This window comes from Elephas maximus, chromosome X (genome assembly GCF_024166365.1).
Source record: "Elephas maximus indicus isolate mEleMax1 chromosome X, mEleMax1 primary haplotype, whole genome shotgun sequence".
NCBI lineage: Eukaryota > Metazoa > Chordata > Mammalia > Proboscidea > Elephantidae > Elephas > Elephas maximus.
In genome coordinates this window covers 32907585-32931870 of record NC_064846.1, presented here as the reverse complement: position 1 = coordinate 32931870, position 24286 = coordinate 32907585, and the positions used below count along the sequence as shown (strand labels likewise).

Sequence of the window (24286 nt, the reverse complement as noted above, 5' to 3'; positions counted from 1 at the left end):
AAGAACTGATGCAGTCAAACTGTGGTGTTTGTGAAGAATACTGAATATACTATGGACTGCCAAAAGAATGAACAAATCAGTCTTAGAAAAAAATACAACCAAAATGCTCATTAGGAGAGAGGATGGTGAGACTTCTACTCGCTTACTTTGGAACAGATCATCAGGAAAGACCAATTGCTAGAAAAGGACATCAAGTTTGGTAAAAATAGAGGGCCAAAGAAAACAAATGAAACCATTAATGACATGGACTGACAGCACTGGCTGCTGATCGGGAAGATGGCCCAGGACAAGACAACACTTCAGTCTGTTACACATACGGTCACCGTGAGTCAGAGCTGACTCCACAGCAACTAACAGCAGCCATGGATTCGTCCTTTCATTTAAATAAACATTAAACAAAAATCCATGAAGTGTCAGTTGCTTGTGATCCAGAGATTAATAAAATGTTTCCCCTACCCTTGCAAAGAATTCACAACCTTTTAGGATGACGTATCTTTGAAGAAATGCACTGAAAAGTAACTGGAATGGTGCCTGGCTACCACCACCGACCGCTCTGACGGGGATCACAACAGAGGGTCCTGGAAAGAGTAGTAGAAAAATGTAGAACAAAACTCAAATTAGGAAAGACCACCTAACTTACTGGTGTGACAGGAGGAATCCCCAAGACTATAGCCCACAGACACCCTTCTAACTCTGAACTGAAGCCACTACCAAAGTTCACCTTTCAGACAAAGATTAGACAGGCCTATAAAACAAATAATAACATACAGAAGGAATGTGCTTCTTAGATCCATCAAGCATACAACACACCAAACAGGCAACATCTGCCTGAAAGCAAAGCCGAGAAGGCAGGAAAAGATAGGAAAAATGGACAAATGGAAATGGGGAACCTGGGGTGGGAAGGGGAAGACTACTGACACATTGAGAAGATTACAACCAATGTTACATTACAAAACAATCTGTGCATAAGCATTTGAATGAGAAACTAATTTGCTCTCTAAATTTTTACCTAAAGCACAATAAAATTAAAAAAAGAAACTGGAGTTTCTCCAAATATGAACAAGATGGCCAGGATATTAGAGCAAATGACTATAACAAGAGGAAAGAAATATGATTAAACTGACAATGGCTGTTGTAGCAATACGGCCAAACTGAGATTTTAACAGCAAAAAAATGCCAAGGTAATATTGTAAACATGACTAGAGACAACTAGCCTGTATATTTCAGACAAGAAAACATTATAGCTTCAATCATGTTCCTGACAGAATGGAACTTAGGACACAAAAAAAACTCTGTTTTTTAAAAAAGGAAAAGCTCTAGCATCCAGGAAGAATTCCTTTAGAAATAGGCTAACAAAATCTACGCTACACTGTTTCTAAGAAACAGTATTTGTAAAACGAAACCCTGATGTCTCAAGGCAAGAATCAAAGAGATACATTTCACTCCCACTACGAAGGCTAAGGAAATCCTGGTGGCATAGTGGTTAAGAGCTATGGCTGCTAACCAAAAGGTCGGCAGTTTGAATGTACCAGGTGCTCCTTGGAAACCATATGGGGAAGTTCTACTCTGTCCTATAGGGTCACTATGAGTCAAAATCAACTCGACGGCAATGGGTTTGATTTTTGGTTTAGGAAGGCTAAGATCAGAAAAAAAAAAGAAAATAACAAATGTTGACCAGGATGTGGGGAAACTGGAACCCTTATCCGCTGTTGGTAGAAATGCAAAATGGTACAGCTGCTGTGAAAAACAGTGTGGAGGTTCCTCATGAAACTAAAAATAGAACTACCATATGACCCAGCAATTTCACAATTAGGTATATATCCAAAAGACTTGAAAGCAGAAACTCAAACAGAAACTTGTACACCAATGTTCACTGCAGCACTACTCACAACAGCCAAAAGGTGGAAACAAACTTAATGCTCATCAACAGATGAATGCATAAACAAAACGTGGTACATAAATACAATGGAATACTACTCAGCCAGCAGTAGAAACAAAGTCTTGATACGTGCTACAATATGGATAGAGCTGGAAAACATTATGCCGAGTGAAATAAACAAGTCAATCACAAAAGGACAAATATTGTATAATCTCACTTATATAAAAAGATAAGAAAAGGGATATGTATAGAGACCATAGTTTATTAGTCATTGCCAGGTGTGGGAGAAAGGGGCGGGGGGGGCTTAATGGCGATGAAAAAAATGATACTAAGGGTAGGGCTGCACAGTCAATTATTGAAATTGCTGTCAATAAGTTGTATACCTATAAAAAGTTGAAGTGGCAAAAGTTGTGTGATATACATCCAAACTCCCTGAGGCAACAAATTGCTGGGCTGAGGGCTGTGGGGACCATGGTCACAGGGACTATCTAGCTCAATTGGCATAACATAGTTTATATGGAAAATGTTCTACATTCTGTTTTGGTGAGTAGTGTCTGGGGCCTTAAAAGCCTGAGAGTGGCCATCTAGGATACTCCACTGGTCTCACCCCTTCGGGAGCAAGGGAGAATGAAGAAAACCAAAGACACAAGGGAAAGATTAGTCCAGAGGACTAATGGGCCCAAAACTACCACAGCCTCCACCAGACTGAGTCCAGTACAACTAGATGGTGCCCAGCTACCACGACTGACTGCTCTGACAGGGATCACAATAGAGGGTCCAGGACAGAGCTGGAAAAAAATGCAGAACAGCATTCTGACTCACACACACACACACAGAAAAAAAGACTAGGCTTACTGGTCTGACAGAGACTACGGAAACCCCAAGAGTACAGCCCCCAGACATCCTTTTGGCTCAGTAATGAAGTCACTCCTGAGGTTTATGCTTAAGCCAAAGATTAGCTTGTCCAATCATTGGCTTAAGGGTGAACAGGTAAAACAAAATGAGACTAAATGGGCACACCAGTCCAGAGGCAAGGACAAAGCTGGAGGAGACGGAAAAGTTGGTAATGGGGAACCTAAGGCTGAGAAGGGGGGAGTGTTGACATGTCGGGTTGGCAACCAATGTCACAAAACAATATGTGCATTGTTTAATGAAAAGCTAGTCTGCTCTGTAAACCTTCATCTAAAGTACAATAAAAAAAAATGATAAATAGATTCACAAAAAAAGAGAGTAGCTGCTAAGGCTTCTTATGTACAACCAAAAACCTCATAGGATTTGGTTCCTCAGTTTGGAGGTTTAGGGTCATGGTTTCATGGAAGACCGCAGTTAATTGGCCGAATAAAGTGTTTACTGCTTCTGTTCTATCTTCTAGTTGCACAGTGCCTGGGGTCTTAAAAGTTTGCAAGCTGCCATCCAAGGCACAACGATTGGTCTCTATTCACCTGGAGCAACAGAGAAAGGAGAGTCAAGAATAAGAGAAAGATATGGAATGTGTGGCTAACTGCCTCCATGGACAACTGCCTCTTGTGCCATGAAACCTGAAGACCTGGATGATGCCTGGCTCCATTACTGAACATTTTGATCAAAGAGTCCATAGAAGAATCCTGATCAAAAGGGGAAACATGTAGAACAGAATTCCAAATTCTCATGGACTCCAGACTTTCTAGAGCCATGGGGGCTGGATGAACCCCTGAAGCTACTGTGCTGAAATAATCTTTAAAACTTAAACCAAAAATATCCTGAAGTGTCCTTAAAACCAAAGAATAGTTTCACTAACTGGTAAAAAAAAAAAAAAAAGTCTGCCTTGAGCATTTTGTACCATCATGGATTGAACTGTGTCCCCAAAAAGTATGTGTCAACTTGGTTAGGCCATGGTTCCCAGTATTCTGTGGTTGTCCTTCATTTTGTGATTTTCCTATGTGTTATAAATCATAACCTCTGCCTGTGGGTTAAAGAGGATTAGGGTGTGACATAACACCCTTGGTCAGGTCACATCCCTGATACAATGTAAAGGGAGTTTCCCTGGGGTGTGGCCTGCACCACCTTTTATCTTACAAGAGATAAAAGGAAAGGGAAGCAAGCAGAGAGTTGGGGACCTCATACCACCAAGAAAGCAGTAGGAGAGCAGAGCGTGTCCTTTGGACCCGGGGCTCCTACATGGAGAAGCTCCTAGTCCAGGGGAAGATTGATGACAAGGACCTTACTCCAGGGTGAACAGATAGAGAAAGACTTCCCCTGGAGGTGAGGCCCTGAATTTGGACTTCTAGCCTACTAGACTGTGAGAAAACAAATTTCTCTTTGTTAAAGCCATCCACTTGTGGTATTTCTGTTATAGCAGCACTAAATGACTAAGACACGTACTTTTAAGAACTATCTATATGGGATCAAACTGACAACAGCAACTTGAAAGATCAGATAAGAACTTCAGGGGGCAGTGAGTTTATGTTAATGGAGGAAGAACAACTCAGAAAAGGACAGTGAGAATGTCTGCATAATGTGAAGAATGTAATCAGTGTCACTGAATTGTACATGTAGAAACTGTTGAACTGGTGTATGTTTTGCTACGTATATTCTCAACAACAAATAAATAAAATTTTTAAAAATACCACTATGTCCCTCTCTCAAGAAAAAAACTGCCCTGTGCATACCTAGCTGCCACGTGTGCCTATGTGGGGACAAGCTTTTTAGCTTCTCCCACCAACATCCATTCCCTGAGTTTCACCCATCCTGAAACCCAAAAGAACCAATCAAGTTTAAAAATGGAGGAGTAATCCTCAAACTTTACTGACAGAAATGTTAAAACGACAGAGCCACTGTGGAAAGCAGTTTCTTAAAAAGTTAAACATCAGTTTACCATACAACCCATCAATTGTATTCCTAGGTATCTAGAACCTATTTCCCACAAGTTGATTCCGACTCATAGAGACCCCACAGGACAGAGTAGAACTGCCCCACTGAGTTTCCAAGGAGTGCCTGGTGGATTCAAACTGCCGACTTTTTGGTTAGCAGCCGTAGCTCTTAACCACTACAACACCTGGGTTTAGCCAAGAGAAATGAAAACATATGTTCACACAAAGACTTGTACATGAGTGTTTATAATAGCAATATTCATAATAGCAAAAAGTGGAAACAACTCAAATGTCCAACAACTGGTTACACAAAATGTGGCATTATCTATACAGTGGAATACTAGCCAGCCATAAAAAGGAAGGGAATACTGATATATATGTTGCAATATCCATAAAGCTCAAAAACAGTATGCTAAGTAAAAGCCAGACACAGAAGACCACATATTATATGGTCTCATTTATATGACAAGTCTAGAATAGGTAAATTTATGGAAACAGAAAGTAGATTAGTGGTTGTCTAGGGATAGGAGGTGGAACAGGGCATGATTCCAAAAGGGCATGAGGGATCTTTTGGGGATAAGGGAAATGTTCTAAAACCAAATTGTGGTGATGGTTGCACACCTCCACACATTAACTAAAAATCACTTAATTGTATACTAAAATGGGTGAATTTTTAAGGAATGTAAATTATTCTTCAATGAAGCTATTTTTAAAAAATTCAAATGCAAAAAAAAATAAAGATGAGTTCTATATGCAAAGAAACCAAAAATCACCTCCAGTAAGCTAGCTCCATGACTAGTTTTTAGCCAAAACTTAATTTAGAGCAAAGATCAGCAAACTACAGTCTGTGGGTCAAATCCAGTTGGCTGCCTACTTCAGTAAATTATAAAAAAGTTTTACTGGAACAAAGCCACACTCGCTTTCGTGTCATAATGGCAGCATATAAGTAGCTGCAACAAAGACCACATGGCCCACAAGGCCAGAAAATATTTACTATCTTGCCCTTTAAAGAAAAAGTTTGTTGATCATTGATTCAAAGGAGAGGGAAAGAATCTCCAGCAATCACTTTTTTTGAAGGGCATCTAGAAGAGTGTAGTACTTATAGTTTAGCTCATCAAAGGAGTCCACCTCTGATATCTTCTCTAAGTTCTAAAAGGTGCTTTTTCCATCTTGATTAAGGAACTACTTTTGTGCATCTATAACTTGGCAGCTCAAAAGCCTGCTAATCAAATTATTAAATTCCTATTTAATAAGATGTTCAAATTTAGTGTCAGACTTGAGATCGCAACCAACATACAGATTCATAATAGTTCTAACTCCTTGCTTGATGCTGCAGTAAAGAGTCCCAGACTCTCTAATACACTATGAACAATTGGATTTTCCAGAATCTTTTACGGAACATGTGACTTGACTGCCTTTTAACTAAAGGATGATAAATACTGATTTCTCCTGATAAGACCAAGTATACTGGAAGTGTAGGTAAAGTACCTTGTCTCCCAAACTAGTTTATCAGCTCTGACAATGGATGGTGAAGGAAATCAGACCTGAGATAGTTTTTTGTAAGGTACAAGTCTAGGTTGCTCCTAAAAGGAAAACAATGGGAGTAAACAAAGAGAAACTAATCCAGAGATGCCATGAAAAACAGGATGCTGGGTCAGCGAGCTGTTTTGGCCAGATGAGGCAAGGCCTGGATGGAATTTACACTGAGAAGGAATTCAATAAATTCAAATACTGAAAGGATATTCATTAGAATTTAAGTCGTAACCTCAATTTTCCTGTCAATGAAAAATTCCTGTCTCAGATAATGACAGGAAGGGATTCGTAATATACATAAATGAAAGCTCTGGGGTCCTCAATAAGAGCATAAAGGGGTCCTGAGACAAAAAAGTTTGGTAACTGCTGAGTTGGCCATCCCAGTCCCCTACCCTTGCCTGTGTACCTAGGCAGCTATTCCTCCCCTGACCCAAGAAAACCTCCCAGGACTGAAGAACATTTGTTATCAGGTTGAAAGGGCCCACTGAGTGCACAGCACAATGGATGAAAAGACCCCCACCAAAGCATATCATTTAAGAAAACCAGGGCCAAAGAAAAGGTCCTAAAAAACCTCTTGATAAGGGACGAAAAGGCCACCTACAAAGAATGAAGAACCAGAATGACCCCAGGGTGCTCAACAACACTGGCAACCAGAGACTGAGCAATATCTTCAAAAATTCTGAAGGAAAATGATACTTGCCAAAGTGTTGCTCAAGACAAAGGGTAAAATAAAGATATTTTCAAAGATGTTAGGTATCAATTTGTACTTGCCACGCACCCATTCTCTGAAAGCTACTGGAAGATATGCTCCTTCACACCAAGAAAGTAAACAAAGAAATAGGAAAACATGATTCAGCAAACAAAGAGACCCAACACAGGAAAAGAAGTGAACGATGGTGAATGGAAGTCCTAGAACCCCAGCAGTTGAGCAAATACATGTTAGAGGAAGAGGATGCAGATTCCAGAAGGGATATTGCCAAGGGGGAAAAAATAGAACTGACTGATACATGCATGTATTGATCTTAAGAGTTTTCAGAGTTAGGAAAATTAACTAGCAACAGATTTCACAGAAAATTTAAAAAATCAAGGAATTATTAGTTCCAGAAGCAAAAAATTATACAAAAAAGGAACTATACTCACAGAAAACTGTAGTTCACCTGCATATTATACAGTTGTAATAATACAAAAACACTGATTTAACCAAAAATCTTAATGTAACTATTAATTTATTGAAAGGATGGGAAAAGGGGAAGTGTGATGGGGACATGGTATAAGAGATAAATTGATACTGCACATAGAAGTCAACAGATAATATTAAAAAAAAAAAAAAAACATTAACCAACAGCAAGAAAGGCATGTCATTTCGAGTTATGGACATAAATGTCAGAAGAAATAGCAGAAAAAGTTGAAAATGGATTCCTCTAGAAAAGAGGAAAATCATTTTAAGTACAATAATATTTTAAGTCTTTGAGTACAACTTAATTTCTTCAGTTATGCTCATATACTGCTGGATAATAAAAAATATTTTTAAAAGGAAGAAAAGAAATATAGACCATTCTATGTAGAGGGACTGTGTTACCAACAAGATGTTAAGCTAATCATAAACTTCAAATGAAGTTTACAAAAATGCCCTTCCATGATATCTTCATTAGGCAAGAGTCTTACTTAATTTGAACACTCTACCGGTCTATGTTCCTTTTTGGATTTGAAATCATTTTCATGAATTAGAAAGGTATATAGAAATCGCCCTGAGATAAAGGGAGGAATCAATAATTCATTCTGTCTTAAACTTACTCCAAAGGGTCACTTCACTAGCTCCACCAAATTTCCCCCCTCACAAATTTCCAGTTGATACTGTCACCATGACACCTGGCACAAAGTGCAGGGGTCAGCAAACTAAAGCCCACAGGCCAAATATGGCCTGCTGCCTATTTTGTATGGCCCACTAGCTAAGAATGGTTTTTACATTTTTAAAGATTGAAAAAATATCAAAAGAAGAATATTTTGTGACACATGAAAATTATATGAACTTCAAATTTCAGTGTCCATAAATGAAGTTTTTGGACCAATAAGCAACATCATGATAAATGGAGCAAAGACTGAAGTTGTCAAGATTTTATTTTACTTGGATCCACAAACAACGCCCATGGAAGCAGCAGTCAAGAAATCAAAAGACGTACTGCATCGGGCACATCTGCTGCAAAGGACCTCTTTAAAGTGTTGAAAAGCAAAGATGTCACCTTGAAGACTAAGATGCGCCTGACCCAAGCCATGGTATTTTCAATTGCCTCATATGCATGTGAAAGCTGGACATCGAATAAGGAAGACTGAAGAAGAACTGATGCCTTTGAGCTGTGGCATTGGTGAAGAACACTGAATATACCACGGACTGCCGAAAGAATGAACAAATCTGTCTTGGAAGAAGTACAACCAAAATGCTCCTTAGAAGCAAGGATGGCGAGACTGCGTCTTACATGCTTTGGACATGTTGTCAGAGGGATCAGTCCCTGGAGAAGGACATCATGCTTGGTAAAGTGGAGGGTCAGCAGAAAAGAGGAAGACCCTCAATGAGATGGATTGACACAGTAGCTGCAACAATGGGCTCAAGCATCACTATTTTAAGGGTGGTGCAGGACCAGGCAGTGTTTCATTCTTTGGTGCGTGGGGTCGCTACAAGTCGGAACTGACTTGATGGCACCTAACAACAACAAATGAAGTCTTACTGAAACACAGAGTTATTCATTTATATACTGTCAATGGCTGCTTTCATACTACAGTGGCAGAGCTGAGTAGGTGGGATGGAGACCATATGGCCTACAGATTCTAAAATATTTACTGTCTGGCCCTTTACAAAAAAAATTTGCTAACTCCTGCCAGAAGTCCAGTGTTAGCCCAGATGTGAACAAATCCCTGAAGCCATTTATATATCAGAGACAGGGTCAGGAAAAGAACCAGCTTCTTCTGTGCGCCCAGTAAACTGTATGAGCCAAAAAATTCTGCAATTAAACTTTAGTTTTCTTAAAATAAAAATTCTGTGTGATGTAAACTGCTCAATTGGTTTTATGTCTTTTGTTTTTACTTTATATCCCTATCTTGTCTTCCCTAAGTTTCTCAGCAAGGTATCTACCTACCTCTCAGTCTATGGAAAAAGCCATAGGAAGCCAGTGTAGGCATGATACATAGAGTGCTCCATATATACAACCCAGATGGAAACCTGGGGAAACTAAGGCAGTTAAGTGACCACCCACTCTACACACAAAGAGTACATTTGGTATAATACCAATGAGGGTTTCCTCTTCACCTAAAAGGCTCCTCTATCATGAGAATAAGAGGTAAAAGTATTTACCCTTACAGCAATAGCTGGCTCTTCTTAAAGAGAAGGGCAAACCAGTCATACAACATCTAGTGTAGACCAATATATGGGGAATAACATCTTAACTAAGTACATGGCAGGATACAGGAAAAGCAAGTCTATAGCAAAGCAGTACTGACATGCTTCTAAAGCAAGACCAAAGTGCTGTAGGAAAAATGTAGAGCCTACCCTGGAAAGGATGGAAAGGAATCTCAACAGAAGGATTAAAAAAATGGCTCACTGCCACACAAGTAAGCAAGGGCCCTGCAGCCGGGGTGGGGGCAGGTGGGAGGACACCACTCTTGGTGTTAAATTGACAACAGGAAGAAGTAGCAAAGAGAGTAGATCTGCTAACAGAATTAAGCTTACTCCAAAGGGTAAATTTAAACTAAAAGTTCCTTACCTTCTATATTTGTTGGTCACCAAAACACTTAGCTAAAAACAGGATGACTGTAGTAAATACAGTTTTATTTGAGTCCCTACACAGAGCACTGGAGAAAGGGGATAAGGATTGGGTCACCTCCTCTCTTCCGTAGTCATACATAAACTCCAAAAACGGAGAGAAAGAACTGAGAAACCAAACATAGGCATCCCCTACAATATAACCAGGAAGTCAGGGAATATGACTTCTATGACAGGTCTCAAAACCTAAGGCACCTAGGTGTTGTGAATTCTTCCCTAGGACATTGTAACACCTAACAAATAGTAGCAAAACTCTTTCCATCCTTGAAAAATCAGGATTACTATAATTTTCTACTGTCATTCCTACTTTGTATTTCCTTCAAATTCCCAATGCAAATAAAAAGAAAAAAATAATGCTAAAGAAATTCTATTTAAAAGGTAGATATAATAACACTTTCCTATCAATTACATACTTTTACAAGATCTGCTGCACTTACCTTACGGGGCTGGAAAGATAAAATAAGATGTGTATCAAAGTCCCTTTTAAAGTTATTTTTAAAATCAAGTTCAAAACAACTATTCAATGAAGATTTTATTAAATGTTCCAATTTGCTCATTTATTTTCTGCCCTCTATAAAATGACTGAGAAATACTAAAAAATTAAATATGGAAATACTAGAGAGTAGAAACTAATACAAACACATAGGTAACAGTGACAAAAAGATTTCTGATAAATATCATCCCATAACTGCTGATAAAATCTTAAAAGTATAAGATAGAAACTTTCATTTCTTAATTAAAAAAAAACTATATTCAATGCACTCATTTTGTCTTTATGGATATTCTCCAATAGTTTAAAAAACTTATCTTAATAATAACACATACTAGATAGATATGTCTTACCTATTAAAGATTTGATATTTTCTAAGATTAAATCACTAGTAATATTTCCAGATAAATCTTGCCCCAATTCAGCAATCAGCTTGGCATAACCTTCATTCTCTTCTCTTAACAAATTGAATTTTTGCTGTTTATAACTGAAATTAGATAAACATTATTAAGGGGATAAAATTAATTTTAATTAACAAGCTTGCATAAGAGTAGTGTATTCTACTCATTGAATTTTCTTATCTCTCTAATTTACAACAATCATAAGAATAGGTTTGGTAAGTTTACCTCTTTGTGTATCTTTTAGATACGATGGTTCATAAGAGACATCCCAATATTAATTCATGGGAAAACTAGTAACACAAGAAGAGGAGACTGCTAATACCCAGAGACAACATACCACTATTTCCATCACTGACTAGAATATACTCAAGAGTATAGCCTTAGTTATAAATTATTTTATTGGTAATAATGAAAGCATTGAATATTATTTTAACTTCTAATATGGATAAAATTAACATCAATGTCACAAAGGTAAAGTTTACTGGTAAATCAATAATCTTAGCCTATTTTTAGAAAGCAAAAAACACAAGACACATGCTAACGCCACCAAAAGAAAAAATCTTTAAACTTGCCTTTTCATAAGAACCAAAAACCATACTCAGCTACTAAATCTGCAACATAAGATGCATGTACTTACAAGAGTTTTGTCTTGATTTTAACTGACTTTTGATTGAATTGCTGTGATTGTTTGATAAGCCCCAATGATTCCAGTGTTTCTGGATCCAGACGTTCCTTTAGAACTGTGTCTGAAACTAAATACTGCATTAAAAAATATTAAAGGCCATTTATTCCTCAGCATTCCAACTGTGCATACACAATCTTAAATAAATTTAAAATAATTTTCCCAAATAAGAACACAAAAATCACATTCTAGATATATCAATAAATGTATAATTTATAAAAAGACCTGGAACTTCAATTTAACAAAAATGATGACTCTCCGAAGATTGAAATATATAACATATGGCTCTTTAAAAAATCTCATCAAAAAAATGTATGCATGCTATATACAACCCACAAATGACAAGATGAAATTCTAATTAAAACTGTGTCTGTCTTAACTGAACTTTCATTTAAGATAATACCGCACGCACTTCAGCCTTCTTTAGTTTCTACTGTGAGTCAAATTCTAGTACAGCAAAGACAAGGACATTCTTCCAGGTCTGAGTGATGGCATTTCTCCTTGGTTCTAAATTCATGAACATAAAATGATTTACTAGACAATAATTATGACAAGTTCTAGAACTTACTATTTTTAAACTACCTCCATTCTTTTTCCCCTTGCCTAATAAAGAGTTTATGAAAACATTCTCAGTTTAAAAGCTGTCCAAATCTTCCTACTCACTTTATAATTGCTTACCTTTTCCTTAGTTAAGAACTTTAAAATACTAAACAAGGAATATCGCCAAGTCTTATACGTACAAATAGTTTAAGGAATATGATAACATGCCTATTTCATGGAAATAATTAGTATGTCTAATTTCACAAAACGTTCAATCTCAAAACCCAAACCTCACCTCATAATGGTCAAATGAACGTCAACTCTCTCCTCCATTAACACGATTAACTGTGATTACAACTGTTCAATACAAAACTTAGAAAGGAAAACAAATTTTTAATACTTACCAAACATGCTAATACCAACTGAGTAAAATAGTCTCTTTTGTTTTTTTCTTCTAAACAATTTGTCTCAATATCTATAAGGATGAAGAAAAAAAATGAAAGTCTGATTTTTTTTTTCTAGACTCTCTAGCACTGTAAGACACTTGTTTTCTTTAAGAGTAGGTCATTTTAAAATGCCTCATTCTGAACTTGCAAAAATATAAAACTACAGTAAACATGAGCTGTCCTTCATATGCAGCATATGAATGCTCGGAAAGAATTTCTCCTGATAATGGAGGCTGACCCATGCTCTCTAACCGAGCTCCCTGTAATTTGTGACATATCCATGTAAGTCAGTTATATAGGAGATACCTACCTGCATTGCCATGTCAAAGCTTCAAAAAAAAAAAAAAGACTATTCTCCAAAACGGAAGGAAACTTCAAGTAAAGTTTAAATGTCCACTTGTCAGAGATGCTGAAGAGATTCCTTCCTTGGGTAAAAAGCTGAGCTGGGTGACAACAAAGATGTCCTCTAACTCTAAAGATCCTATTACTCATGAAGATCAAACCCTTGACCTTGGCAACCTTGGTTCCAAATAAAATGTTCTAACCAAGGCACCTGGCCACAATACTATGAAAAGACAGTATTAAAAGATATTTTTTAACATCCTATTTTGAATCAAAATTCTATTCAGTAAACAAATTCATTCAAGTTTTTAGTTTTCTTCCTACTGAAATGTTAAAAAGAAAAAACTAAGACCTCCTTGAGTTTCAGTAAATTATTCAGAAAGTTTGTCAAACAATTTTCTGATTTGAGGATCAACTAGCTCTAAATGTCAAGCATCAGAAATTTCAACCAGGACTGGCAGGATTACAAGGTTGATTTTCAGATAACTGTTTTTATTGACTACATACTATTACCCTATTTAAAAAGTCAACTGATAATTTAGAATGTACTATAGAAAGAGGAAGAGCTACGGTGGTGCAATGGTTAAAAGCTCGGCTGCTTAACGAAAGGTCAGTGGTTCAAACTCACCAACTGTTCCACAAGAGAAAAGACCCAGCGATCTGCTTCCATAAATATCACAGCCTAGGAAACCCTATGGGGCAGTTCTGCTCTGTCCTATAGGGTCACTATGAGTGGGGATCAACTCAGTGGCACACAACAGCAACACAGAAAGAGGTCCCAGGGTGGCACAAACTGTTGGTTCGAATCCACCCAGTGCCACCTCAGAAGAAAGGCTTCTGTAACAATTACAGCCAAGAAAACCATACAGGGCAGTTCTATTCTGTAACACACGGGGTCACCATGAGTCAGAATCAACTCAACAGCAACGGTTTTGTTTTTCTTGTTTTTATAGAAAGAGGTAATGAAGTAATAAAAATTGTCCTCTAAGGGTTCTCTCCCAAACAAAAGATGCCCTACCACTGCTTTGGTTCAGTTTACTTTCTACTGTCATCACTGAGATGTGAAAGAGAAGAGGATTTATCCTCAGGCATGTCCACATTTTCCTGGCCCTTCTCTTTCCCTTCTTGGACACTGCCATTTCTCCATATCCTGGCCACTGCAGCTAAGCACACAGTCAGCTTGGAGTGTATTAACGGAAATTTAGGATGTAACTGTATGCAAAGTAAACTGCAGTACAATCTCAATTTCTCACTAAGGCTGTTTATCTGTATCTAATCAATCCCTTCCAGGAACTCCTCTTGTCACTTTGCTATCTACTCTTTCAGGTTCCTCCTCAGCCTACAACTTCAAGGACACTTATTTCAATGGGTCAGAGCTAAACTGTGCTCATTTCTTTAACCAACATCTATCTATCCTCCAGGGCCCTAAACCCTAAGATCTACCTCCCAGGTCCCTAAGCTCAGGGTACCTGGGTACCAGGTTCATCCTCCTATCCTTCAAGTCAAGTCTGCTCTCATTTTAGCCATCTGACCTGATTAAGATACCCATCACTAGGTTCTGACCATAATAAACCAAAAAAAAAAAACTTGTTGCCATCAAGTTGATTTTGACTCAGAGTAACCCTACAGGACAGAGTAGAACTGCCCCATAGGGTTTCCAAGAGCGCCTGCCTGGTGGACTCAAATTGCTGACCTTTTGGTTGGCAGCCATAGCTCTTAACCACTACACCACCACGGTTTCCCTGACCATAACAAGAAATGCTTAATAGGATCTCAGTAAATTTTTTAGCTGAGTTACCTCAGCAATCAATACAGCATTTTATTATCCCAACGGTGCTTTTCCTGCTTTCTTTATTCTTTTTGTTCTAACTCATAAGACCATTCTAATAGACTCACTCATTATCCCTGACTTCTCTACCCTCAATCAGCTTCTAATAAGTTCTTTTTACTTTCCCTGTGAATTTACTAAAAAGCCCTCAGCCATTTCCAACTCCAGTCCTCAGTATCACCAACTACCTAACTCACCTCGGAGGTCCCAACAGCCCATCAAGTTACCTCAGATTCCTCTTTCAGGTTAATATAGCTCTCAGGTCTTTTTAAAGAAAGTTGTTATCTTAACCTGGAAATTATTTCCCTACAACATGATGTAGCAAAAAGATCATGGGCTCTGGAGCCAAGGAAACCCAGGTTCAAATCCTGGAATGTAGGCAACATGGTCTGGAAAAATCACTACTTCTCTGAGCTTCATTTTTCTGATCTACCTTATATCAACTGCTACGAGGATTAAAATAAAATTAAAAGCTGCTTATGTACAACCAAAAACCTCATGGGGTTTGTTTCTTGGTTTGGAAGTCTGGGGTCATGGTTAAATGGAACATCCCAGTTAACTGGCCTAATAACACATTTAGTGCTTCTGTTCTGCCTCCTAGTTCATCATGTAGTGCCTAGGGTCTTAAAAGCTTGCAAGCTGCCATCCAAGGCAACTGATGTATTGGTCTCTATTCGCCTGGAGCAACACAGGAAGAAGGTGAGCCAGGAGTAAGAAGAGGATATGGGAAGTGTTGGTAATTGCCTCCATGAACAACTGCCTCCTCTGCCATGAGACCATAAGAACTGGATGGTGCCCAGCTACCATTACTGAACATTTTGACTGAAAGTTCTATAGAAGAATCCTGATCAAAAGGAGGAAAATCCAGAACAAAATTTAAAATTCTCATAGACTCCAGACTTCTTAGAGCCATGAAGGTTGAATGAACCCCTGAAACTACAGCCCTGAGATAATCTTTAGACCTTAAACCAAAAATATCCCCCTGAACTCTTCTTAAAACCAAACAATAAGTTTAGCTTTTTTTTTTTTAGTAAATAATGTCTGCCTTGAGCATTAAGCTCTTATAAGAACTATCAGTGTGGGATTAAAGTCACAACAGCAACTTGAAAGATTAAATAGGAACCTCAAGGGGCACTGAATTTATGTTAATAGGGGAGGAACAACTCAGAAAAGGAGGGCAAGAATGGACGCACAACTTGAAAAATGTAGTCAATGTCACCAAATGCTACAGGTAGAAACTGTTGAACTGATGTGTGTTTTGCTGTGTAAATATTCTCAACAACAAAATTAAAAAAAAATTTTTTTAATCAGATTAAATGCTTAACACAATGCCTAGAACATAGAAGGTACTCCAAAAACAGCACCTACATTATCATTATCATCATCATTACTATAGATAGCTCACATTCTTACTCCTATTCCCCTACCTTGGTCTGGGACGACCCTTGGATCATTTTTTTTTCTGCCAAGGGTAGGGGTAGGTGAATGAGGGGGCAGGTGAGGGAAATTCTCTTTCCAAGTTTGCCGTCCTAATCTTGCTTGTAAAAATGGACTGGATAGGCTAAAAGAAATTTCCCAAGAGCAACCAAACATCATCTTCATGAATTCACGTTACTAGTAAAAAGCAATGACGTATAATAATAACTTATCTTAATCCAACCATATTACTAAGTAACCATGAAGGGAAAAATACACCCTAATAAAATAATAAAGAAATTACCGGAACTAGTAAGCTGATAATTGATGATTACTCAAAGAAAGTCATAAAACATACTTCTGACAACTATCCAGGAACTTCTACAACACGTTACCTACAAATCAGTCTTTCAGTCTTACAAACTGATGGTAAAAGCAAACATTTTTTTTAAATTGAACGTTACTTCATCTTATATTTATTTGTAACATAATATCATTAGTGCTTGCTTCAAAAATTAAGCTTAAAAGGTTTTTTGTTGTTGTTGTTATAAATCAATCAACCCAACAGATAGTTGATCACATACTTCACAGTTTTGATACTGTAAAGAGCACTTTTAATTATTATACCAAGGGAAACAAGGCAAACTGGGACATATGGTCACCCCATCAACTATCTGCTCTGTTCATTTATCACTCACAGCCCACATATGAGTTGACCTGTTTCCAACATTATTGCTGTTATGAAATCTTAAATATCCTGAAGGATCAAGTACCTGGCATTTGTATTTATTGAGATCAAATTCTAGACTCTCAGTAAGACATTTAAGTAATCTATCCAATTCTAGGAATTAGGATTAATGAGCTAAAATAATTCATTTCAGCTTGACAAACCCTCAGCGGACAAGTCTTATTTTAAAGTAAATATTATAATGTCTCACAATGTTTTCTATTAGACTCAAAGTTATAGAAAGCACAAGACTGATGGGAATAACTGTGCTCAGAGTTATTTTAATCCAGATCTAAAATTAAATAAATTTGTGATACACATTATTTTTTTTAATCCATGCTTCCCATAGAGGGATGCTACTTTTTGTTAAATCGAAGAAATATTTCTTTTTACTCTAGCATAAATTATTATTTATTCTGGACAAATAGAGAAGTTGTTATTTCCAAAGATGGTTTCTGATCCTCAAAAGTATTTTTGATTACTTTGGTTCTTCTTGTTCTTTCTAAAATTAAGAAGAATCATAACAGCACAATAGCAAAGTTATTATCTCTCTTGAGTGTCCTAAATTGGAGATTCTGACGCCATTCATTGATAACCTGCGCTGAATATTATTTGGTTACTTTGATCTCGATAACTCAGACTAACCCAACGTCAAAAAAACCTGGCTTCTTTACTTGAAATGATCTAATGCAGCTCAACTTTATTTAAACACACATTGTTAAAAACCCAAACCACTTGAATAATACTCTAAAGTGAGTTAATAAAGTAATTGTACTGCCATTAGATTTACAATACTATTCTTTGTAAATATACATGTATATACTTCTAAATTTGCAGTCATGTATACATTTGTTTAAAATTATTAGCGTAGAAGAAAGCATTTCATTTAACACAGTTCACTGATTTATCAAACAGCACTTATTTTACAGGGTAAGTAAGGCAATACCCACCTAATATGCAGAATACATCGGCAAGAATGGAGGGCATATCCTCACGAAATTCCTAATTTTAAAAATATAATCATTCATGGTAAATAGTAGAAGAGAACACCAGCAAGTACTATGGTTTGATAATATCATTCTTTGGTAATACTTAAAAATAAACAAAAACCCAACACCAGTATGTTCACAAATGTTAAAATTCAACTTAAGCTTCATAACACAGAAAAAAAGAGGGAGATAAATGTTGAAAAAATGTTTAAATGTCTATCATGAAAACACCTGATAAAAAACAGAAACCTAAATAAGCACCTCAAGAAACATTAAAGAACACAAATAACATTTTTCCAATGAGGTTTTATGTTAGAAACCACTTGACTGTAGAGCACCTTACACCTAACCTATAGCAAGACTGTTAAAAAAATGGTACATTTTTTAATCCAAAACCTTAAAAGCTGTGCTCATGCCTGAATCAATACTGATCTATGCAAGGAAAAAAAAAAAAAAAAAAAACCACAGTGGTATAAGATGAAGAGAAATCTAAAAAATACAAAATAAATTATAAGCTGTTGTCTCATAAAAGATATCGCTATTTTCTTTATTCATTAATGCTTACAGTCTTTGGAGAAGCTGACCCAATACTCTCCCTTAATTTCTAGATGAAAACGTCAGCATTTTTTCTAGATTTTTCTCCTGACTTCCCACCCCTATTCCCAATTGTAAAGCCATTTTCCACTAGTAAAGATCATAGTTCAATTACTTACTGCAATTAGTTTTCTGATACTATAGCAACCCTAAAGGAGCCCTGGTGGCACAGTGGTTAAGTGCTCGGCTGCTAACCAAAAGGTCAGCAGTACAAACTCACCAGCCATTCCGCGGGAGAAAGATGTGGCAGTCTGCTTCTGTAAAGATTACAGCCTTGGAAACCCTATGGGGGCAGTTCTACTCTGTCCTATAGGGTCGCTATGAGTCAGAATCGACTGGACGGCAGGGAGTTTAGTTTTTTGGTTAGGAGCCCTAATATTAGCCTATTTTCAGAGACTAAAAGGAAGGGGCATAATTCTCAAGAAAAACACAGCAGCTGCAAGGAGACACACAAGGTGTGCTTCTTTGGCTAAGATATGGAACAGTATATAGTACTATGAGAAAGCCATGGCAAAGGCAATCAGCTGCAGCTAACTAAGAACTGAATAGACACGCATGAAGTTCATCTGGACTATTCACTTTCAGTAAATGGGAAAAGAATTAGAATCAGATTCTATAAACACACTAAAACCTATACTGACACCCAGTTTACAGAATGAAAAGAATCTTAATTATCAATCAGATTTTAGTTTCAAGTCCCAGGTCCCACCTCAATTGTACTTATTAAAATAGCTGTTCTCAAGTGGGCAGATAACTTTTTTTATACAAGCTCAAAAACCGGCCTATTAACACATTTAAATGTGTAAAAAAAAAAAAAAAAGGCACAGTAAAATTTCAAATTTAACTACTGATTTACAATAAACCAAAACCAACCCCAGTGCCTTGGAGTCGATTCCAACTCATAGAGACCACATAGGGTTTCCAAGGCTACAAATTTCTACAGAAGCAGACTGCCACACCTTTCTGCCATGAAGCAGGTGTCAATTTCGAACCACCAACCTTTCGGTTAGCAGTCGATCACATTAACCTAAGAGCCACCAGGGCTCCTTACAATAAAAAAAAAAAAAATTTTTTTTTTTTTTTTTATTAAACACCCTTAAATTTGGGAGCCCATCTTCTAATTCAAATACCAAACAACCATGAAAAGTATCTGGTCTGAATCTAACTTAAATTCTCTAATAAATGAAAACAGAATAACCACTTAAATGTTAACAAAAAATCTAGTTATTTCCAGAAAAAAAACAGCAAACATGAAAACTGACAGCAAGTGAATGCGAGAGCTGTGAAACCTTAATTTAAAATAATTTAATCCTTAATTTTTTAAATATATATTTAATTTCCAAACAGAAGGACAAACAAAAGAAAATACCTAGATATGCTATACTGGGAGAAAAACATTCTACCCAACTTTTTTTTGAGGATAGCATTTTTATATTAAGGCTACCTTGATTTCATTGCAATGCAGGCTTTCCCCCATCCCAGCTTACCTAACATTTTCTGCTTTACTCACAATTAAGACAAAAAGGCAAAAATATCTTTATTTCTGTCTAGTCAAAATGGCTTACCAATATTATCTTAAAACATTCACTACTACAATTTCTAATAAAATGAAATGCAAGTTATGCACTTCAAGGCAAAAAGAGATATGTAACAAGTCTTAAATTAATATATATTCATACTTACACTAACGTCATTAAGAACATTAGATGCCTGTTCATGCTTTAGATTTCCCTTAATGACATGATATGATAACTCATAGAGGGCTTGCTGGAAATCTGTTGAATGTAAAAGAAATAGTGAAAGGTCGACTCTTTGGGAGAAAATCTATGTATTTTCCACTTCTCAGAATTACTGTAAACATCAATAATGATAAGAAAAAGTACACTTCTAATGCTTTCCTCTAGCATGTTTTTCTCTTTTATATTCACAAAAACACAACACTCTAAGATGAGAAAAAGCCAAATGATATTCCACTATTATTAAGGTAACTACTACTTGAGCATTCCCTGCCAGTCTTTTTCCGTGTCTACAGCTTCCACATATTTCCATTCACAGTGTGCGATATCTGCTATTCTGGTTCCCCCCACAAACACTTTTGAAAGCATTTTTTTCATGCAACCTAAATATAATTATTTTTAAATTAACCATTTCTGTCACCAGCAGATTTCACAATAATTTTTCTAAATTTACTCAGATGATAGTTAATTCAACCTCAGGGCTACAGTGACAGGAGTAAATATAAAACCAAGTTTTCTCCATATCCTACTGTCAGAAATTTACCCAAACCTAAATCTCTTTTTATCTTTTTCTATCGGCATTCCAACTAAAACATGTACATACACACATACATCAAATGGCAGTTCTCTGAGAACTGTTAACCACAAGTAGCTCCAGGTACTATTAATTACTATGTCCTCTTTCCTGGAGAGGAACTTTTTTTTTTGGAGGGGAGGGCTTAATGATCAGGTGAACATCTCCTTCCAGTCATCTTTTTCTTTAGTCTGCAAAACTAAAACTTGTACCTCCTTCCTCTCATTAAAAGTGGGAAATAAGCAGCTCTAAGATCACAATTGTAAAAGTCTATTTATAATCACCTTTAGAGAGGAATCAAAAATCTTTGAGAAGAAAACAGCAAGTAAAAATCAAGTATTTTAAAGTCTCCCCTGGTTTAACTACCAGTCACAAAAAAGGAACATAAATGAAAATTTATATCAATCCCCCTTTAACCAATGAAAATAGTATTTTCCAATGAAATTAATTTGTCCACTAAATCACTTGCTAAAAGAAATATAGCCAGATTATCCCACTTCCTCATGAAGAGTTCATTATTAAATATATTCTGCCTTTCTGACAACTATGCCTTCATTAGGCTTATAAATAAACAATATACATAAAAACTGGAACCCTGGTGGCGCAGTGCTTAAGTGTTCGGCTGCTAACCAAAAGGTCTGCAGTTCAAACCCACTAACCGCTCCTTGGTAACTGAGTTGACTCAACAGCAACAGGTTTGGTTTTTTGGCTTTTATACATAAAACCTAAAATGCAAAAGGAAAAGCTCTATTTGTTGGTATGGTAAGAATATGAGATCAATTTCACACTTCCCGTTTTCATTAATAAAATACTTATTTAAAATTATCCAGATAACTACTTTAAAAAAAAAAAAAGCAATCACTTTTAGAAGGACAAAACAGTTGATCAGCATGACCTAAATTCCCATAAGAATATGTTCTCTACTGCTCACTGGGGCTGAGGGAATTCTAATCTTACTCACAGAAGGAGATTAAAATAGAGAACAAATGGCCAGGCTCATTTTACTGACATTAAAGTGACATACAAAACAGTCACATTGTAATCCACAAAGTAGCAAAAAAGTCCCTAAAGCACAAGTAAAGTTTTCTAAGTGTCCTTTAAAAGTCTGAAGTTCAGAACTCCTATTGCATTCAATCCACAGAAACAGGGAAACTGTCTATCTGAACTGAAATTAGCTCAAAGGAGGGGCAGAAAGGGAAAGGCAGAAGAAACACTACCCAAGGGCCTCAAGATAAAACAAAGATTCGGAAAAAAGGACAGTTTCCTGCATATGACTACCAACTGGGGCCCTCAGATGAAAGCCTGATTGTCGGCAGGGATCAGGCAAAGGGTGTGTGTGTTGAAGAAACAGGTAGGGGCAAGAGAGGGAAAACAATGGCAGTTCAGCCAATGAAGCCATACTCAGAACTATTTTTGGTTTCACAAGTTAATCAGACCTGGGCAAATTAGCAATACCCCGGTTAAAATTAAAGAACCATACAATCTCATTTAAAACTGAAAGAATAGTCACCCTGTGTTTTGCTATTTAGTTTTACTGAGAATTCTTTTTCTCATTTGAGCCACTCAAGGTTTCAAGAGCTGACAGTATCAAAGCTAACTACATAGTTAAGAACTTGTTTCAAACATGGGGAAGAAAAATAACTTAAGTATCAGACTGTTTTTAGAAAGGAGTCTTTTGTACTTTCTTACACTTCTGACAGTCAGCTGACTTATTCAAACAATAAGGCATTGCAGCAACCTCAGAAATCTTTATGAATGATCACACAATTTTATAAGCACAATTTGTAAGGAATTATCTTTGGGGGCTGGTGGCTGGGGGTGTTAAGTCTTAAAACAGGTCTTCCCCAAGTGGGAAAAAGACTGCTCTTTGATTTGTTAAAAAATGCTTTCTACTCAAATATCCAAATGTTCTTTAAAAAGCATAACCTCTAAAGGTAAGGTATAGTCAATTTTTGATAAAACAAAAGGAAATGTATCTACAGAAAAACATTCTGTTCTTAATCTTCTATTCATAAACGTATAATTTAAATAATTACAATAAATGTTATCTAATGATATTTGCTTTAAAATATTAGTTATAAAAAATTTACTTTCCAGATCAAAAATATGTTCAGTTCTACACCTAATGAAAACTACGTATGAAAATGTTTTAAATTTATTAATCATAATTGCTCTTATTTTTTAACCTCCCCTTTTTCCAAATCCATACACTCAATTTTAAATCAACGAACGTTAAATGGTAAAATCCTTTAAAATTAAGGAAGTTTATATACTGTTTAATTATATAACATTTTACTTAATAAATCGTATTCGTGATATGCAGTAAACAACTGCTTTGCTTTTAATGTTTTCTATGACAACTGCTTTAATAAGATCCCCAGATACCACCTAAACATAACCAGCTTTAGGAAAAACACTGAACCTCAGTTTCTGGAAATTTTGCAGTGCAATTAAGATGAAGACAGTTTTCTTTCTGTGCCAGCTTCTCTTTTCTGTTTGTGATGGGTAGCTAGCCTGTGTAATTTTTAATACAAGCAGCAACTGCTCAAATTCAGTGAATATGCCAAGTCCCAATTATAAAAGTCAAGTGATATCATATAACTATAACACATCTGCATGTAGAGATCAAAAAATATCTGTATGTAGAGATGGACAGTCTTGCTATAACCATGGTTTTAACCCTGACAGTAATACATACATATAAAAGCTTTATATAATGTGAACTATCTTATATCTTTTGTTTTCAATCATAACACTGAATGGGAAGCAGATATTTATTAACTTCCATCAAGCCAACAACTATAGCTATTATACTTTTAAAAGTCTTACCTCTATATGTTGAACTATCATGGCTTTTATTTTCACTGAGGATTCGGCATAAATGCAAACTAGAATAAAAGAGAAATAATCTGTATTAACTTCTGATCCTAACACTGGATGATTCTTACAGAGCAAATTATATCAACGAAACAATATTTGGAAATGTATCAGGTATATTTAAATCCATTTGTTTATAATGACACTAAAACAAAGCTAAAAACCTAATTGGTCAATATTGGAGGATGCCACTGAACCAATTTATTACTTTGAAAACTGGTAAATAAAAGAAAAAAAAAACCAAGCATTTATTCTGCCCTTCATATATGAACTATACCTATTGTCTGTTGCCATCGAGTCAATTCTGACTCATAGCAATCCTATAAGACAGAGCAGAACTGCCCCATACAGTTTCCAAGCAGTGCCTGGTGGATTCCAACTGCCAACCTTTTGGTTAGCAGCCACAGCCACCAGGGTTTCCATGAACTACACCACTGGGAAACCAAATAGTAGATAAGAAATTTCTCTGTATCAAAGTATTTCAGCTGATAAATAATGACAGAATTAGAATGTCATTTTAAGATCTCTAATGAATAAAAGGATCAGTGGCTGTTTGCATCATTAAAAAA

The 24286-nt window shown here is 36.5% G+C and overlaps 1 protein-coding gene across 8 annotated transcripts in view; it reads right to left on the bottom strand.

Annotated features, from left to right (window-relative positions):
* The window catches only part of THOC2 (THO complex subunit 2), a 112789-nt gene that overhangs the window by 77115 nt on the left and 11388 nt on the right, over nt 1–24286 (bottom strand). For all 8 annotated transcript variants that reach the window (XR_007515753.1, XM_049871370.1, XM_049871368.1 and 5 more), the window contains exons 2-7: nt 23670–23728; nt 20214–20305; nt 17898–17949; nt 12593–12663; nt 11604–11725; nt 10919–11052 (exon numbers count right to left, since the gene is read on the bottom strand). Coding sequence is in view for 7 of the 8 variants with exons in the window: in XM_049871370.1 (XP_049727327.1) it covers nt 10919–11052; nt 11604–11725; nt 12593–12663; nt 17898–17949; nt 20214–20305; nt 23670–23728 (530 nt within the window). In the remaining variant the exon portion in view is untranslated. The remainder of the gene's footprint in view (nt 1–10918; nt 11053–11603; nt 11726–12592; nt 12664–17897; nt 17950–20213; nt 20306–23669; nt 23729–24286) is intronic.